At 41.0% G+C, this 20,585-nt stretch overlaps 1 protein-coding gene across 4 annotated transcripts in view; it reads right to left on the bottom strand.

The window, feature by feature from the left end:
- Positions 1 to 8,455: 8,455 nt before the first annotated feature.
- The window catches only part of ZNF19 (zinc finger protein 19), a 112,908-nt gene continuing 100,778 nt past the window's right edge, over positions 8,456 to 20,585 (bottom strand). For 2 of the 4 annotated variants that reach the window (XM_044932141.2, XM_044932140.2), the window contains 5 exons: positions 19,347 to 19,491; positions 16,677 to 16,740; positions 13,913 to 14,039; positions 13,244 to 13,357; positions 8,574 to 12,127 (listed from right to left, as the gene is read on the bottom strand). In XM_044932141.2, coding sequence (XP_044788076.2) covers positions 11,040 to 12,127; positions 13,244 to 13,357; positions 13,913 to 14,039; positions 16,677 to 16,709 — 1,362 coding nt within the window. In that variant the 5' untranslated portion in view covers positions 16,710 to 16,740; positions 19,347 to 19,491 and the 3' untranslated portion in view covers positions 8,574 to 11,039. Of the gene's footprint in view, positions 12,128 to 13,243; positions 13,358 to 13,912; positions 14,040 to 16,676; positions 16,741 to 19,346; positions 19,492 to 20,585 lie in introns of all 4 variants that reach the window. The other 2 variants (XM_044932142.2, XM_044932143.2) reach the window with 2 other exon arrangements.

The following is a 20,585-nucleotide window of genomic DNA, read 5'->3' as shown; positions in this document are numbered from 1 at the left end:
TCAAGATTGCTGGGAGAAATATCAATAACCTCAGATATGCAGATGACACTACCCTTATGGCAAAAAGTGAAAGAACTAAAGAGCCTCTTGATGAAAGTGAAAGAGGAGAGTGAAAAGGTTGGCTTAAAGTTCAACATTCAGAAAACAAAGATCATGACATCTGGTCCCATCACTTCATGGCAAATAGATGGAGAAACAGTGGAAACGGTGGCAAACTTTATTTGGGGGGGGCTCCAAAATCACTGCAGATGGTGATTGCAGCCATGAAATTAAAGGATGCTTGCTCCTTGGAAGAAAAGTTATGGCCAACCTAGACAGCATATTAAAAAAGCAGAGACATTACTTTGCCAACAAAGGTCCGTCTAGTCAAGGCTATGTTTTTTCCAGTAGTCATGTGTGGATGTGAGAGTTGGACTATACAGAAAGCTGAGTGCCAAAGAATTGATGCTTTTGAACTGTGGTGTTGGAGAAGACTCTTGAGAGTCCCTTGGACTGCAAGGAGAGCCAACCAGTCCATCTTAAAGGAAATCCGTCCTGAATGTTCATTGGAAAGACTGATGTTGAAGCTGAAACTCCAATACTTTGGCCACCTGATGCATAGAGCTGACTCATTTGAAAAGACCTTGATGCTGGGAAAGATTGAAGGTGGGAGGAGAAGGGGACAACAGAGGATGAGATGGTTGGATGGTATCACCAACTCAATGAACATGAATTTGAGTAAACTCTGGGAGTTGGTGATGGACAGGGAGGCCTGGCGTGCTGCAGTCCATGGGGTCGCAAAGAGTCAGACACGACTGAGTGACTGATCTGAGTGACTGACTGACTGAGCTATTTGATAGGGCTAGTAGATCAGTAAATGCATTGTTAACAATTTTGATAAATGGGTGGGATTTAATTAATGTTGGTCATTAGTGTTATTACAGTTGGGACACAATGATTTTTCAAGTCATTGGCTATGATTACATTGCATGTAAGACTAATGATGACACACATTATATTTGCTTTAAGTACTATTTTGGTAGTTTTGTAGGTTTTTCTTCAAACCCTTCACAAATTTATTGTGGGCTTGGGTATTCTAGATTGAAAAATTCCATGGACACAGGAGCCTGGCGGGCTACAGTCCATGAAATTGCAAAGAGCCAGACACAAGTGAGCATGCACTTCTATGGGTTAATAAAGTGGTTGTGTACTGTAATAAATTTTGGTGTATTGTTTTGTGCTTAATGATTTTTAAAATTTGTTTAAGGGGAATATGTGTGTACTGTAATACATTTTGGTGTATTGTTTTGTGCTTAATGATTTTTAAAATTTGTTTAAGGGGAATATGTTTAATAGTTTTAAGGGGAATGTTTAATACTGTTTGGTTATACAACAGCTATGTCTACTGAGCAGTATCCTGAGGTTTGAGATTCTAATAAAACCTTCTTACATATACTTCTTTCATGTTATGATAGAAATGCAAATTAAACCCACAAAGTGACATCCATTCACATACAATAAATAGTTATAATCAAGAACAAAGATGTTGGCAACAATGTAGAAAAATGGAACCTTTACACGTTTTTTGTGAAAGTGTAAAATGGTGTGGACAATATGTACAACAGTTTGGCATTTCTTCAAAAAAGGTAAAATACAATTCGAGTTTGGTTTAAGAACTCCATGCCTAGGTATATGCCACAAAGAACTGAAAACAGTTGTTCAAACAAAAACTTATAGATGAATATTCATAGCAGCATTGTTGACATTGGCCTAATGATAGAAATAATTCAAATAACCCATCAGTGGATGAATAGATAAGTGACATAGGGTGGATCTATAAAGTTCCATATTATTCTGCCATACACAGAAATAGAGTAAAATGGTGCATCTGCTGTGGAAAAGAATACAGTATGGTGGTTCGTCAAAAACATAAATTGATGTATGATTTGTCAATGCCACTTTAGGATATACATCCAAAAGGTTTGAAGGATGGAGTGAAACAGATATTTGTACACCCATATTCATAGCAGCATTACACTGGCCAAAAGGTGGAAGCAACCCAAGTGTCCATGATACATGAACTGATAAGCAAAATGTGATACACAAAGGTGTATTATTTAGCCTTAAAAACTAAGGAAATTCAAACACATGCTACATCATGTATAAGCCTTAAAGTCATTATGCTAAGTGAAATAACCTGGGCATAAAAGGATGAATATTATATGATTCTACTTCTATGAAGTATTCAGAGAAGTGAAATTCAGAGACAGTAGAATGCAGCTGTCAAGGGTTAAATGGAGTTAATGTTTAATGGATGCAGTTTCACTTGGAAAAACTTAAAAAGTATGGGAGATGGATGGTGAGGACACATTTGAACAATGAAAATGTAGTGAATGTCATAGAACTATATACTTTAAATGGTTTAACTGGTAAATGTTATGTTCAATAGATTTAATCACAATGGAAAATGTGACTGAAGTACTGACACAAGTCACAACATGCAGAACACTGAAAATACCCTAAAGAAGCCATATAGAAAAGGCTACCCAGATCATACTCGTCTTGTGTGCTTTAAATCCATCAAGGTTGTGAAAATCAAAGTCTCAAGATCACTTCCAGAAAAAGAAAACTGGACAGAATGGAAAAAGACATTTTCATACTTTGGGACAAGTGGTAGAAGTGGGCCTGTAGATTTTATCAGAAGGTAAAAATCATAATGATTTCTCATACTGGGGTTATAGCGGTGTTCCCTGGGACAGTGTCCCTTTGGGGGATAAAACACAAAGAAAATTATCATTTAAACTGGCATATGTGGCAAATCAGTGATGACTGGGAAATGTGAAGTGAAAGTTGCTCAGTCATGTCCAAATCTTTGCAACCCCATGGCCTATATGGCTCATGGAATTCTCCAGACCAGAAAACTGAAGTGGGTAGCTCTTTCCTTCTCCAGGGAATCTTCCTAACCCAGGGATAGAACCCAGGTCTCCCACATTGCAGGTGGATTCTTTACCAGCTGAGCCACAAGGGAAGCCCAAGAACACTGGAGTGGGTAGCCTATCCCTGATATCGTGAGCTACCAGGGAAGCCCAGGGAACGTGAACCTACAGATAAAGAATACATTATACTGCTACTTCAAGTTTTCTATATGTTTGAAGTTAGCAGAAAGTAAATAACTTTTCAAAACAAACACGTCATCTACTTTTCTGACATGGTATTAAGACATCAAACTTCATGACAGGTGCCAAGCCCTACCCACATTCAGCTCTCCTAAAATGGTTAAGTTAATTACTCTTATAGGAATCCAAATATTATTAAGAGGTACTGTGGAAAGATTATATTAATAGCCACTATGTCTTGGGTGTTGTGGGTGACTTAGAATGTGGTAGAAATAATGAGATTTTTGAATTACAATTTTCCACATCAAACTTCCAAAAGTTACAAGTAATACATAAATTTAGTAAAGCTGTATGATACAAAAGTAATACACAAAAGTCAGTTGAATTTTTAACACACTAATAAAGAAGTATCAGAAAAATTAAGCAAACAATCGCATTTACAACTGCATCAAAAAGAAAATATCTAGATGTAAATTTAACCAATGATGTGAATGAAACACTTGCAAAATGAAAACTGGAAGACAGTAATAAAGAAACTGAAGAAGAAATAAACAAAAATATTCCATGATTGTGCATTGGAAGACTACTGTTAAAACATTCCACCAGCCAAAGCAGTATACACATTCAATTCAAACACAATTAAAGTGGCATTTTTCACAGAAACAGAATTAACAATTCTACCATGTGCGTAGAACCAAAAAAGACCTGAAAGAGCCAAAGCGATTCTAAAGAAGAAAGCACAGCTGGAGTCGACTCACTCCCTGACTTCAAATTACACCACAAAGCTTCAGGAACCAAAACAATGTGGAATTGGCACAAAAACAGGCACACCCACCAGAGGAACAGAACAGAGAACCCAGAAGTAAACTCAAGGACATACACTAGGATCAAGTCCCCTCAATAAACTGATGCCCAGGAAAGTAGATACTACACACCAAAGACACCGGAAACTGTCCACACCACACACAAAAAAAAAAGCCACAATTTTCCACATCAAGTCCTTTTCTGGCTCCTGTGAAAATGGATCACTGCCCGCCACCCAGGAGTCAGCCACATACAGGAAGCTTCACCCCACTTTTTCTTTGCCTTTTACTCCTGCAGCAGTGCCTCCCAGCAGGTCTTGAAAACATTGAACTCCTGTCTGCACATGTGAGTGTGTCCTGAGGAGACTGAACTTCTGTCTGCGTTAACTCAGCCAGGCACAGTCTGGAAGTCAAAGCCCTGGCGAATCCTGAGACAACCAAGCTCCTGTCAGCTGCATGGAATCAAGTCCTCCAGATGAACATGCAGGTACCTCAAAAGTCAGAGAGGCAGACTTGGCTCTGCCTGCTGGGAAGTGCAGGCTTCATCCACTCAAACCTTTCAGTTGAGGCCCTGTGCCCATCTGAGAGGTCTGATGAATCCACTAAGTTTCAAAACTCAAATTCCATTACAAGCCACAAATGGAAAGAAAATGAATTTCAAAACACTTACCTGATAAAGGATTTGTACTCAAATTATACCAACAACTATAGAACAAACAGCCCCATTAGAAATGGCTTTATATCTGAACAGGAGACCTACTTGGCCAGTGAAGATAGTAAGTGAAGTGAAGTCGCTCAGTTGTGCCCGACTCTTTATGACCCCATGGATAGTAGCCTGCATCAAGCTCCTCCGTCCATGGGATTTTCAAGGCAAGAAGTACTGGAGTGGGTTGCCATTTCCTTCTCCAGGGAATCTTCCCAACCCAGGGATCGAACACAGGTCTCTCACATTGTAGACAGACACTTTACCGTCTGTTCAGTATCACATACCTTTAGGGAATTACAAATTAAAACAATGAGGAAGTACTGTACAACTATTAAAACTGCTGAACTCAAAAAAAAAAAATGATACTACCAATTGATGCAAGCGTGAGAAACAACAGAAACTATCCTTCACTGCGGGTGAAATGGATATACAGCTACTTTGCAAGATATTTGGGAAGATTTTTGCAAAGCTATACTAATCTCACTATGGAAAACAATATGGTAGTTCCTTAAAAACTTAAAGTTAATATATCAATTTCACTCCAGTATAAATACCCAAAATATTTGAAAGCAGAAACTGAAACAGATATTTGTACAACCATTTCATAGCAGCATTATTCACAATAGACAAAGGTGGAAGAAACTCAACTACCCACTGAATGAAAATGAAGATATGAAGGTGAATGAAAAACAAGATATAGTACAAATGAATAAACACAATGGGATATGATTCAGCCTTTAAATCTAAAGTAATTCTCAAACATGCCACAACGTGGATGAAGCTTGAAGTCACCACACTAAGTGAAATAAGTCAGTCACAGACATACAAATATTGTACAATTCCACTTACACAGATATCCAGAGAAGACAAAAATAATGTGGTTTCCAGGGGCTGAGGGCACCATGTTAACAGATAAAGAGTTTTACTTGAGAAAGATAAAGTTCTGGAGATGGAGGGTGAGGATATTTGTACAACAGTATAAAGGTAGGTAATGCCACAGAACTGTACACTTAAAATGTTTAAATGGTAACTGTCATGTTATATATTTTTAATCACAATACAGAAAAATGAATTAAGTACTGATAATTGTTACAATATGGATGAACACTGAAAATGTTCTCAGTATAAAAAAGGCCATATAGAGAAGGCCACCCAGATCACATGTTCATCTTGTGGGCTTTAAATCCATCAAGGTTATAAAAATAAGGGAAAATCTAAGTAATCATTCCAAAACAAGAAAACTGGATCAGAACAGAAAAAGTTATTTTCACAAATTTGGACAACTGTTAAAAGTTGAAGTGCGCTTGTGGATTAAATTATAATGTGGGAACCACAGAATTTCTTGATTGGAGGGTTATGTGTCATCTGAGGAGAGAATTTCTGTTGTGGGTAAAACATACTAGAGTATTCTGTGTGAAGTGGCAAATGTGAATACTTTTTACTGCTATGAAATTTTGTTTGAAATTATTAGAAGGTAATTTACTTTTCAAAACAACCATGTCAATACCATGCCAGAAAAACAGAAGACCTTAACTCTGTTATAAATGAGACTTACCTAGATCCAGTTTAACCAAAGTTGTAATATTAACTGGCCTTGTAGGGGCCACATGTTAGTAAGACATATCATAAGAAGATTACATTAGGAGCCACCATGTCTTTGCTATTATGGATGACCTGAAATACAGTAGAAACAGTGGGATTTTATTTTTTTAATAATTTTAAAAATAATTTATTTGGAGGCATCGGGTCTTAGTTGTGGCATGTGGGATCTGGTTCCTTGACCAGGGAACAAGCCTCGACTCCCTGCATTGGGAGCAGAGTTTTAGCCACTGAACCACCAGGAAAGCCCAACAGTGGGATTTTAGAATTACAATTTTCCACTTTACTTCATATTAAAAAAAAATTGCTGGAATAAAATTCAATAAAGTTGCAAAATATAAAATTAATATATAAAAATCAGCTAACTTTCTATGCACTAATAACAAACCACGAGAAGAATAAATTTAAAAAGCAATCCTACTTATAACTTCATAGAAAAGAAAAAAAATATCTAGGATAATTTTAACCAAGGATATGAGACTCCTACTTGTACTTGGAAAACTATAAAGCCGTGATTTAAAAAATGAAAGAAGACATAAATAAATAGAAAAATATTCTGAGCTCATGTACTGGAAGAATTACTATTACTAAAATGTCCATTCTACCCAAAGCCATCTGTAGATTCAATGCATTCTTGATCAGCTTTTCAAAGGCTTTTTTCATAAAACTAGAAATAATCATCTTAATATTTGTATGGAACCACAAAGGACCCTGAACAGCCAAAGAAATCCTGAGAAAAAAGAAAACAGCTGGGAGTCAGAAGTCTCCCTCCGACTTCAAACTATATCGTGGAGCTAAGGTAACAAAAACAGTGTGGAACTGTCACAAACACAGAGGTGCAATAAAGGAAAAGAATACAGAGCAAGCCCAGCAAAAAACTCACATGCAGATAGTTAATTCATGAGAATAGGGCCAAGAACATACAACATGGACAGTCCCCTGAAAAAAATGGTGTTAGGGAAACTAGACACCACACCAAGTAATTAATTAGAAAACACATGTGATGAAATGAATATAGACAAACTTTACAACTTACACCCAAACTTACCCCAAATTGTCCACAGACAAACTTAAATTAGGGAACTATCAAAATTCTGAAAGAAAACATAAAAAAAAGAATCTATATGACCTTGGATCTGGGGATGACTTTAACACACACCACCAAAAGCCTATCAACAAAAAAGTTAATAATGTGGATTTTATAAAATTAGAAACTTCTATTCTGTGAAAGATCTTATTCAGAAAGCCAAAGACAAACTACAAATAGAAAGATGTTTGCAAAACACATATCTAGTAAAGGATTTGTTCTCATTTTGTCCTAAGAACTCTAGAACAAAAAACCTCATTAAAAATGGGCAAAGATCAGAACAGACTCCTGGCCAAAGAAGATATGCAGAGCAGAAATAAGCACACAAGAATACACTCAACATCAGAAAAACTGTTGTTGTTCAGCTGGTAAGTCATGTCTGATTCTCTGCAACCCCCTGGACTGTATGTAGCCCATCAGGCTCCTCTGTCCATGAGGCTCTCCAGGCAAGAATACTGGAATGGGTTGCCATTTCCTTCCCTATCACATACCATTAGGGAGATACAAATCAGAACGTGACAGTACTGCACACCTATTAGAACTGCTAAACTTCAAAACATGACAATATCTCTTGCTGGAGGGGGGAAGAACAGGAACTCTACTTCTCTACTGGTGGAGTACAAGTACAATCATTTTGGAAGACAGTCTGGAATTTTTTCCTTTAACTAAACAAGTCCTACCATGGATATAAAAATCAGACCTCCAGTATTTAGACAATTGTTTTGAAAAACTGTGTTCAAACAAAACTGCCATAAATTGTATACATCAGCTCTATTCATAATGGCTAAAAGCTTAAAGATACTAGGATGTTCTTCTGTAGGTGAATGCATAAGCATATTGGGGCACTGACATGTGAAGGGCAAGAGCATATGCACCCCAAATATGCCTGTTTAATGTAAGAATTATTTTAGGCTGATTAATTTTTTAAACTGCAAACACATATCTATAAATCCATCAGAAGTTACCTTTTTATGAGGTCATTACAGAGGGGGCCTCAGCCAAGAATGAAGAAAAGTACAGGGAAAATCATTTTTCCCATCCTACACAGGCAATGGAATAGTTTAGCTATTGAAAGAAATGAACCACAAACCCAAGCAGAGACAAAGATGAATCTACATATATATATTGCTAAGTGTTAAAATATAAAATAACATAATGCAGGAGACAACAAACAAAATAATTTATTTGGGGTCTTAAGAATTGCTATTCGGAAGACAGACTGAGGTAACCCTGAAAGTGTTCTTGGTGAAAGGTTCTTGTTTTATCCCAGAAAAATTCAGAGATAAGACAGAGAAATCAAGAATTTATTTAAGTTAAAGTACACTCTCAGTGGGAAGAGGAGACAGGCTCAGGTGAATAGCTGCCCTGAGTTTTTTTGGCAAGCCAGGTATGTGGAACATAATATTCACTGGGTTTGGGGGTCAAGTTATCTGATTTTTATCGCAGCACCATCTTCCTGGAGGGAAGAAGGACTTTTGTCCTTATTTAGCATTGCTCAGAAATGTCATGGCATCAGTGCAGGATGGACACTTACCTGCAAGGCTTATTTTATTGTAATGAAAGCATAATGAGCAAAAGGTTACTTTCAGACACCAGAGATTCCTGCATTTCCCCACATTTCTTTGTTCTGCCTCCAGGACACTTATCTCCAAATGTATGGTTTCCAGTATGGAGGTTCCAAGGATCCCCCTCTGCTCTGCACAAGATGCATAGCTTCCCGCCATCTGACCCATGCTCCCCTTTCTCTGCTCATACCTAGCTTTTTTTGTTGTTTAGCTGCCCAGTCATGTTCTCCTCTTTGTGACCCCATGGACACAGGCTCCTCTGTCCATGGAATTTCACAGGCAAAATAGTAGAGTAGGTTGCCATATCTAGCTACCTTCCCGTTTTAACAAAAAGATTCTGGAGGTAGAGAGACAGGGACTTTCAAAAACAAAAGGCAATGAGGCTGATAAAAGTGGCCTGGCGACAATCATGACTGACTCTGTTGGAAATCTGGAAATGTTTGTCCTTCAAGAATCACCAGTTGTTTCAGGGTAGAGGTAAAAAAAAAAGTTGATAGATTTTCATGAAATACAGTATAAGAAGCCAATAAGTAAATAGGCTGTCATGAGTTTCTGGCAGATGTGCTGAAAGACTTCAACAGGTGAAAGACACAAACAAAATAAACCCTAAAATATGGAAAATACAAACAGACCAACTGACCATCCTCTGGCCCTTTCTCCCTGCTAGTTCTCCTCTCAGTGTTCTGGGACGTCAAGAAATTAGGAAGAGTTGTCTGGCAGCTCCCCTTAGACCTGACTGCACCTAGTGTCTTCACCTCCCCTAAACATGCCCCACCCATCAGAGACACCATGCCAGAGGAAGCCTCAACAATCAATGATCCTGATGTGTCAGGGCTTTTTTGATTACAAGGGCCTAGACACACTCAAGTGAAATAAATATTATATTATGGATGATAGAAAGCAATCTTTACAAGAGACAAGTTGAAGAGTGGGTTCAGAAGTGTCAGATCCAAGGGCTCACATAGTGTGCGACCTGGCCCCTCTCTGTCAGTCCTGCTGAGTGCCTTGCAGTGACTCCACTCAGGCAGTCTCTCACCCAGCACCTCCAGGATGACACGAGCTCAAAGTCCATTCTACTGGGAATGGTTTCTCCTTCACTAGGGTTCCATGAAAACTCATGACTTGGAATGCCTTTGGCCTGGCTTGGATAACATTCTCGCCCTCATAGCAATCATAGCAATCAGAGGACAGAAAACGGAGCTGGCTAGACATGCATCATATAACCATCTTCCAGATGGGTGGAGTGTGGGGTCAGCCCTCTGATACTGTCTGGACTGCAAGCACGTGAGATGTAGCTCCTTAAGGAAAGCTGAGGTGCTGTACTTGGACATGTGGACAGATTCTGGCTTGATGAAAGCAGCAGATCCCACTGCACAGCACAGAATCTGAAGCACAAGGTAAAAAGGGATTTACTTAAGAGTCGGTGCCTACAGCTACCTGTCAAATGCTCTTGCTATCCAGCCACAGCAAGTTCTTCCATTTGCTGAAGAGCAAGGATGATGATGGTGATAAACTCCAGGCTCCAGCCTTGAACATCAGGTTCTTGCATCTCAAGAGACTGGCTCAGAACAGGCCTTGTGCCCTTGCAAGGCCCACAGACCTGTCTTGTTCCTGGGAGGTGGGAGCTCAGGATTCAAGCCTACCCCTGGCCACATTAATCAACCACTCCCCCAAACCGCTCACTTCTCCAGCCTCTTCTCCCTGTGCTACAAAGAACAGACACCAAATGCTAAGGGTGTAAGGAAATCCTTGCTCAATGAAGAACTGGGAGTTTCAAGGATTATTCAATACCATGGAATTCATAACTGGCAGGCTTTCCAAAGTCCACATGGGTGCACATGGGTCTCCAAACACCAAGAAGCCTGTGAAACCATCCATTAGGAGGCCACATTGTTCACATATCTTTGACTCTTAACAAGTACAAATGTCACAAGTTTGCAACAACTGGAAGGTGAAAGGATTACAGGGCCACAGTCTGCTGTCTGGTTGCTGTGGCCAGGGCCACGCTCAACATTAGGAGGGTTATTAACTCAGTCTGGGATTCTAATTGGACTATCCTGGGTCATCTACTGACATATGAACCAACAGCTATAGCTTGAGGGAAAGAATCTGCAGCTAAGCTGGGCCTGTGTCACACATTCTACCCGAGTGGAAGATGGAAGGCAAAAGAAATATAGTGTACTGTTACCAGTAAAAGGGGGTAAAAAATTCTGGGAGCCCAAAACAACCAACATCCAGCACAGGCTTCTCTCCAGGGTGGACACAATCTAGCTGGGAAGATGTCCTAAAGGTTTTTTCATACTTGACATATTCACAGGGTTTCTTTCTAGTATGGACTCTTTGATGAAGAAGCAGATTTCTTTTGCTAGTGAAGACTTTTCCACACTCATCACAGGAGGTCTCCTGAATATGGATTCTTAGATGCCTTTTCAACTGAGCCTGAGTACTAAACACTTTTCCACAACATATACAGTCAAAAGGTTTCACCTCACTGTGGACTCTCTGGTGCTGAGTTAGTTTTGTATGGAAATTGAAGGCTTGCCCACATATTTTACAAGAGTAAGGCTTTTCCCCTGTGTGAATACGCTGATGCTGACTAAGATGAGAAGTCCTTCCAAAGCTTTTGCCACACTCATTACACTCATATGGTTTCTCTCCAGTGTGGATTTTCTGATGTCGCAGAAGTGGTGAATTACCAACAAAAGCTTTTCCACACTCATTACACTCATAAGGTTTCTCTCCAGTGTGAATTCTCTGGTGTATAATAAACTCAGAACTACTGGTGAAACCATTTCCACACTCCCTACAGAGATAGGGTCTGTCCCCACTGTGGATTCTCTGATGCCTGATCAGATTTGCATTATCATTAAAGGCTCTCCCACACTCTTCACACTGATAGGGTTTCTCACCAGTGTGGATTCTCTGATGTCGAATTAATGAAGAATTGCCATTAAAGGCTTTTCCACACTCATTACACTCAAAGGGTTTCTCCCCAGTGTGGATTCTTTGATGCCTAACATAGTAAGAAAAATAGCTGAAGCATTTCCCACACTCCTCACATCTGAAGGGTTTCCTATTATAGTGGATTCTTAGAACCTTTCCTCTAATATTTTTCACTGTGGGGATTTCCTGGTGTTGCTCCAGTTCACATGTTTCTAGGAAGCTGCTTTTGTTAAGAACATTCTTCTGTGGCCCATGTGACATCATCAAGTCTCTTTCTTCAGAAATTCCCCATGTTGTTGTTAACTCACTGTCCATGTGGGTCCTGGCACCTGATATAACAAATAGAAAACAAAAATGCCACCTGAGAATTATAGCAAAAACAAAAGAATATTGAAAATTATAGTGGTTCCCCTTATCTGCAGTCCCTCTTTCCATAGTTTCAGTTTCCTTGTCAACCACAATCCAGAAATATTAAACGTAAAGTTCCAGAAATAAATAATCCTTAAATTTTAAATTGTGCGCTGTTCTGAATAGCATAATGAAACCTAGCACCAACCCACTCCAACCAGATGTAACTCATCCTTTTGTATATGCTACCTGCCTATTAATAAGTAGCTGATTCAGTTATCAGATAGACCTTTGCAGGATTTCAGTACTTGTGTTCAAGTAACCCTTATTTTACTTCATAATGGCTCCAACATGCAAGAGGAGTGACACTGGCAACCTGGATATTCTCTTACTGTGTCTAATTTATCACAGGTATGCATATATAAAAAAAGACATGATAGATACATAGTTGATTTTCTGTACCCAAGAAAGCAGACCCCACAGTTACAAAGGTCCTGGAGTCAACCCCCTGTGGATACCCAGGGATAACTACATAGGGTTTGATACTACCTGCAGTTTCCGGCATCCATTGGGGATCTGAAAACATATGCCCCACATGTAACTATCCTTGGTGGCTCAGTCAGTAACGAATTTGCCTGCATTGCAGGAGACCTGGGTTCAGTCCTTGGGCTGGGAAGATCCCCTGGAAAAGGAAATGGCTACCTACTCTAGTACTCTTGCCTGGAGAATTCCACGGACAGAGGAGCCTGGTGGGCTACAGTCCATGGGATTACAAAGAGTTGGACATAACTGAGTGACTAACACTTTCACTTTCACAACAGAGATATTAGAGATTACTACTCCCAACATCAGCCTGCTGTTCAGATAAGGCTAATAAAATGAAAGTGTCAAATATTTACAGGTAGAGAACAGTTGACAAGGAAATAGATTTGAGAATTATGAGATGCATTAGTCAGAAATATGTGGAAAAGAGTTATGGTTGGTGGAAATGGTTTCATATTTGGCTATTTTGAGAAATCATCTATTTAAATCCTTCCCAGCATGGTTCATTTAAAACATACTGCTCTGTAAAGCTCTATAGTCACTGCCTCACTTACTTTTATAGATGTCTCTGGTACCCTGTGCAGGAGGATTATCCTGTGTCTCCAGGCCCACAGGCAAATCCCCTCTCTCTAGAAGTGAGATTAACGCAGGTTTGGGAACTGGGTATCCTGAAAAGGGCAGAAAATGGCACCTGTCAGTCCTGTGTCTGCTGTGTCAAAAGAATGAAAAGCTCAAGAGTCTCAGTGAGACTAGAACAGATCCACAGTAAAGGGCTCAGGACTGGGGAAAGCCAAGATTTTTGCTTAAGTGGAAAATAAGCATTTGTGATCGCTTCCTAAAACTAGACCCACGAGTAAGTTAGTGATCCTGAGGGACATATGCAAACAAAGGGAAGGGGTCATACCCTTCCCTAGACTACAGGGAGACAAAAGTAAGGCAAAAACTTATCTAACAACAGACACTACTTACCCTGCAGAGGCCCTGGGAGGATGGAGCATACTCATACCAGGCGACAACAATTCCCTACATTGGGACCAAACTGACCCAAGACTTGTCCCTACCCAATAACCTCTCAAGTGGGTCATTTGGTCTCAGTCCTAGGACCATGGAGGGTGCAAGAGATAACTCCCCACTTTCCACACCACACCCCTGGCTGATAAGGAGGAAAAAAGGAAGGAAACAGGAAAGCACAGATCTGAGCACCAGGAGAAAAGCAGCCTTACCCAAGGATGTCAAGTTCCCATAGATCTCCAGCATCACACTTCTGTACAGGGCCCTCTGTGCAGGAGAAAGGCCAGCCCATTCTGTCCGGGTGAAGTAAACAGCCACATCCTCAAAGGTCACCACCTCCTAAAACAAGAGGTTCCTGCTATGCCAGAGCCAATTCTCTGGCTCAGAGTGCGGGGCACAGGGGACAGGGACAGTGAGCGGATTGTTAAATGACTGTTGCTACAACAAAAAATCTGGAACTTCTCTCACTAAAAGTTAGAGCTTCCATTTGGACACAAAATTTAGTCTCATGAAATGTTAACATCATGTTTTGAAAACCCTGGAAAGTCTCCCATGAATTAAAATCCCTAGAGCAAAATCTCTTTGATTCTATAAAACTTTAAATCTTTTATTGTTGCACCTACAAGTTAACAGTTAGCTTTAATCTCTTCAGACACCCACTCAGAAGTGACATTGGAGGACCAACACGTTCCCCCTTCATTGCCCCAAGTGCCCAATCAATCCATATGCTCCCCACGCATGCTCATTCTACCCCAGACCTCAAGTTCAAATGACAGGAACAGAGTCATGGTTTGCCCTGATGACTGGCCTCATCCAACCCTCATCTCCTGCTCGAAGAAGGGGTTGTGCAGCCTGTGCTCAAGAATGTCCAGCAGAGAGAACTCAGTGCTGCATGGGACAGTGTATTCTGCTTCCTGATGGGTTTTCCTGGGAGAATATGCTTCTGGAATCAAATTGCTGCTGGGTAGTTCTTTTAACTGCTTTTCTTCATACACCTCCAAAACAATCTGTAAATGTTTCTGTCAACTAAGTATCATGCTTTTTCAATAGCCACCCTTTCCCATTCCTGATGGCCCCACTCTACCTTGCCAGAAAGCTCAGGATCTGGCTTAGAATTTTTACTCATTCCCCAGACTTTGGTATCAAACTTGGTTACCTAAATATGCAGGGAATGCCCTCCCACCTTTCAACACCTCAACTTGACTCTGCAGATCCCGTCAGCACTGTCACCCTCTAACACCAAATGCATCCACTCTATCTGCCTCCTGCCAAACTGGCTCTATCTTCATGTAACTAACCAGCACAGAGAGTGAAAGTGTTGTTTCTCAACACAGAAATAGTACGAATTTCATCCCAGTCTCCTAAGTTAGAAATCTGAGATTCACCCAGGACTAACTTGCCCTTCTCATTGCTCATTTCCAATAAGTAGTCAGTAATCAAATCCTGTCAATTTTATTTTCTAAATATTTCTGGAATCTGATTCCTCTTCACCATCATACAATCAGTTCACTAGTACCTGCTAGGAATACTTAACTCCAATTCTAGGCCTGTCCTGCATTGAATCCATCCTCAGCCAGCTATACAATCATGGACTTGTAACGACAAACTGACTCAGTCAACTGAATGACTTCCTTGAATGAGTCATCAGGAACTACAACAATGGTTCGCAAGGTGTGGTACCCCACCACACTAGCAGGATCACCTAGGAACTTGCCAGAAAGGCAAATTCACAGGCCCCATCTGAGTCCAATCTGTGCTTTCATAAGCCCTCCAGGTGATTCTTATGCGCACTAAAGTCCAAGAACCCTGGACTACAGGATAAAATCTGAGCTCAGGAAACCAAGCTCTATCAGGTAACAAATGATGAGGGGAAAGCACAAGACTGTACAGAGAAACTATCTAGGAAGCTCTGCAAACAAAATCTAAGAAAAGGAATGATAAAAAAAAAAAAAAGAAAAGGAATGATAAACCCTGAAGGAGGTCAATATAAAAGATGGGACAAATGGAAGATAGAGTAGCCAGAAAGAGTCAGACTCTGAAAATGGTATCAAGCGAGAACAGAGTCAACAACTACTCAGCAACCTAGAAACTGAGTGGTCAGGATTGTGACCCGGTGATATCAGTAACTGACAACTTTTGTAAGATCAGAAGATGGGAGCAGCAGGGTAGACAATGTCAGGCAGAGGGACAAGCCAGATATCAGAAATCCAGGACAGGGACCTGGGATATAGTTCATAGATGCTGAGTTAGTAGATAAATAAGTCCCAGAAAGAAGGAAATAGTTAAGGAACACCCAGAAATTCATCAGTCTCAAAAAGTGAAATCAACTCAAGAAATCAATTTCCTTATCCCATATATGTATTTAATGTTCACTTCACAGATGAAGTTAAGGTGCAAAGAAGCTAAGTGACTGGTTCAAGGCCGCAATGTCACAGAGGCTTTACAGGATCCCTAACTTCAGGTGTTTTGTCCTAGTGCAGACTTTTCCTGTCATAGGCCCCTGCCTTGATTAGCCAAGTCAACTTCTGAATAAATGGTACAAGCTCCCTTCTTCTTGTCTTCTTCTCGCTATCGCTCTGCCCCTGCTTCCCAAGAACCTTGTGATCTCCCTGATCTTGATTACTCCCACTGTGTAATGGACACCTATAATGCCAATCTGAGTCCCTCATTCTCACAGGGCCCTCTGCAGGAGGAACCACTAAACCTGGGAACCCACTAGCTCAACAGAGATCCTCAGAGTACAGGAGACTATCCTTTTGCATCCCTGGACACTCTGTGCACCCACTGTTGCTGGACTTCTGGCTGCTCATTCCCGCGTCATCAGCTTTCCCCCAGCATCCAGTCCTACTGATGAGAATCAACAAGGGTCTTCCGATTGCTTTGGCTCTAAGACTTCTTGCCAGAATCATCTCTCTCATCCCCCTCTTTCTTCACATCAGATCTCTCTAAGGCTGACCTGAGAGAATCACAGCTCACCTGGTGCCAGACTTTCAGGGGCATGACAGCCATTATTGAGCTCTCTCTCAATGAAGGGCAGGGGCTGAGGGAAGAAGCAAAGAGAAACAAGAGTGAGCCAATCCAGACAAAGGCTCTTTTTTAAAACAAATCTGCCAATAATAGCAACAACCATTTACTACATGCCATTGAGTAAATGGTATATGAATATTTCCCCACAATATGCCATGAGGTTTGAATTCTTAGGAAATTAAGATTTTGAAAGGTAAGTAACTTGACCTTGGGTACCAGAACTTGTACTCACCAACATCGTGCAACACTGTCTGTCCTAAGACATGAGAACAGGGGAACACAAATACACAAAAAGCAAACAAGCAAGACATCAGAAAACTCAAAGCAAACCCCGTAAGAAGGAACCTAGACCTTTATTTTTAAAAATAAAATTTTACTGAGAAACATAAATGGTTAAAAAAAAGAAATATGTTTTTGGATGATAAATATATATCCACTCATTCAATCACCTCAATAATTCTTTAAACCTTTTCTTTTTCCCAAATAAGAAAACAGTCTTAAGAGAATAATTTTCTCTATGAAGGTCACTCAGCCAGTGGATGGATGAACTTGGATCCCAAACAAGATGGGCCTGATTTCCAGAGGCCAAGCTTTTAATAACTACATCAAATTGCTTCCAACAGTAATCCCAACAGGATTTTTTCTTTTAGAACTCAATAAAGGGATTCTAAGGCTAAAAAAACAGATAAAGGTAGCCCCCCAAATCAGAAAAATCATCTTAGAGTAAGGTTTCCTTTTCTTGATCTTGGGGCACACATCTTTTTTTGTTCACCACCCTCTTCTAGGACCCAGTGATAACCAGAAACCAATTAGCAAAAGACCATGAAAAGACCACTTCAACAGGCAAAAATGTCTGGGTCACCACTTTAATTATATCATCCCCTACAGATCAGATCAGATCAGATCAGTCGCTCAGTCGTGTCCGACTCTCTGCGACCCCATGAATCGCAGCATGCCAGGCCTCCCTGTCCATCACTAACTCCCAGAGTTCACCCAGACTCACGTCCATCGAGTCAGTGATGCCATCCAGCCATCTCATCCTCTGTCCTCCCCTTCTCTTCCTGCCCCCAATCCCTCCCAGCATCTGGGTCTTTTCCAATGAGTCAAGTCTTCGCATGAGGTGGCCAAAGTACTGGAGTTTCAGCTTTAGCATCATTCCTTCCAAAGAAATCCCAGGGCTGATCCCCTATAGACACTTTGTATTCTTGTTACGCAGTCATATCCTACCAAAAAGCCAGGATTCTCCCAAATGAAATTCACTGCATGTGGCCATTTCCTGCTAGCCTCATCTGCCACACTGGTCTTTCAGCTTCTCTATTATGCTAATTCAGGACTTTTGTACCTGCTGTTTCCTCTGCATGAACCACTCATCTCCAACCTTTAGAACCTTTGTAACTGATAGACTGTGTGCAGTACTTTTCCGAAGTCGGCCCTCTGTTTATATAGGTAACTGCCAGCTCACCACAGCCTGTCTCTACAGACCAGGCCAGGGCCGCAGGTTACACACGCCACTAGCACTGTATTCTCTTTCTTGTATACCACCTCTCTCCGTTGAAGACACTGTGTGTTCTTTATCCAACATTTATCACAAACATTTCATTCCAGGCCAAGTGCGAGACACAGGACAAACAGTAGAGAAAGAAGGGTGTGATCCCTTCCTTCATGGGGCTTAAACTAAAAGAAACACAAATAAGAATCAAAGATCCTCAGAATTAGCTTTAAGACCACAATCGTGACTAGTGACAGGGATACCTTATCCTAGATGCGGAAACTTAAGAATAGGAATTACTTAAGTTGAAAGGAAAATCTTTCCAAAGTTAACAGTATGTGCAAAAACATGTTCTTGAAATGAAAGTCCAAAGAATCAAGGGGAATGTGCTTAAGACGAAGGTGAAGAAGTTGTAAGAGATCAAGTCCTGCAAGGACTTGTGCACGTCAAGAATGATCGCACTGGATTAACAGAGGACTTTTAATTAAACTGAAAGGTCCCTGGGAGAGGGGCCCACGGCCCTCTCATTCGCAGCTGCATCTTGGGAACCTAGAACAGCAACTAGCATTTAGCGGCTCAGTTAGTAGCTGCTAGCCCAGGGAGAAGGCAATGGCACCCCACTCCAGTACTCTTGCCTGGAGGGTCCCATGGACGGAGGAGCCTGGTGGGCTGCAGTCCATGGGGTCGCGAAGAGTCGGATACGGCTGAGCGACTTCACTTTCCACTTTCAAGCATTGGAGAAGGAAATGGCAACCCACTCCAGTGTTCTTGCCTGGAGAATCCCAGGGACGGGGGAGCCTGGTGGGCTGCGGTCTATGGGGTCGCACAGAGTCGGACACGAGTGAAACGACTTAGCAGCAGCAGCCCAGGGAGCAGGGGAGGCTGTGGCTGTGTGAGATCAAACGGCGTCTCCTTTTCATCCACAGCCTTACACAAGGCGGCCGCTAAGGACTGGGGCGAAGGCACCGCGGGCGGGGGGAGACTGGCCGGCGGGCGCGTTAGCTCCCAGGACCAGGTGGCGCCGCCCGACTCCCTCCACCTGGACACGAGGGACTAAGCGGACAGCCTTCTCCAGGGTGAAAGGTGTGCACCCAGCAGGCTCGCTGAGGCGACAAGACCCAGAAACTCACCTCAGGAAAAGGGCAATATGTGGTGTGAGCAGAAGTGCGTCACTATGTCGGCCGTGGCACCCAAGTATCGCGAACTTCCTCTCTAGGAAGCCACGGCGCACGTCTCTGTGGTCCCTGGCTTTCCTCTCCAGGCGCGCGACTTTAACTGGAGACATCAAATAGAAAAAGCTTATCGTTAAGCTAATCTCTAGCTGAAATTTAGAATTTCCTTCAATTTTGTGTTGGCGAGGACCACAACAGTATCAGCAGTGCTGACTTTGTCTGCAATAGGAATCCCACGTTTTCATATCACATTACAATTGCAGTTAGAGGGGAACTTCAGTTTCATGCACGATCATTTTTGCCTTAGCCGACCAAAAAGTATTTAAACTGTTTTGTTGCAGTGTGTACATTGATATGATTTGACGTGATTATGTCTTTGCTGCTGAAAACATAATGGTCAGAGACAGAATGCCTTCCCTCTAAGATTGGCAACAAGGCAGGTATGACGGCTCTTCCCACTAGTATTCAACATCGCACTGGAGTCCTAGCAAGTGCAGAAAGGCCAGAAAAGGAAATAAAAGGCATAGAGATTAGAAATAAAACTGTTAAGATTTGCAGAGGACGTTATTATCTACATTAAAAAAAAATCTAAAGAAAGCTACAAAACTGCTAGAACAAGTGAGTTTAGCAAGATCACAGAGTTAAAGGTGCAAAAAGATAAAACTGTGGAAACTGAAATATGCAGCAATAAAATTTCCTGTAATACAACTCCAATAAAATTTTTTAAATAGTACCATTTACAACAGCACAGAAAACATGAAATAGGTATAAATCTAACAAAATATGTGTAAGATACACATGATGAAAATTATAATAGAAGAGATGAAAGAACACCTAATAAACTGAGAGAGATACTCTGTTCACTGATTGAAAAACCAGTACTAAGATGTCAATTATCCCCAAATTGCTCTATGTATTTAAAGCAATCCAATCAAAATCCCCAGCAAGACCCTTTAACAGAAATCAACAAACTGATTCAATTCAATTGTATGTCAATCATTTGATAGAGCTGAAAAAAAGCAGTGGAGAAAGGAGGGGTTTCTTAGTAAACTATACTGAAACATTTGGATATCACAATAGGAAAAGAAAATAAGATTCTTACTTCACGCCATACTAAAATAAACTCTAACAAGGGTGTCCAATTTCACCACTATTATTCAACATAGTTCTGGAAGTCCTAGCTACAGCAATCAGAGA

The sequence above is a fragment of the Bubalus bubalis genome, chromosome 18, assembly GCF_019923935.1.
Source record: "Bubalus bubalis isolate 160015118507 breed Murrah chromosome 18, NDDB_SH_1, whole genome shotgun sequence".
NCBI lineage: Eukaryota > Metazoa > Chordata > Mammalia > Artiodactyla > Bovidae > Bubalus > Bubalus bubalis.
The sequence above is the reverse complement of the archived record's forward strand: the minus strand, read 5'-3'. Positions and strand labels throughout refer to the sequence as shown.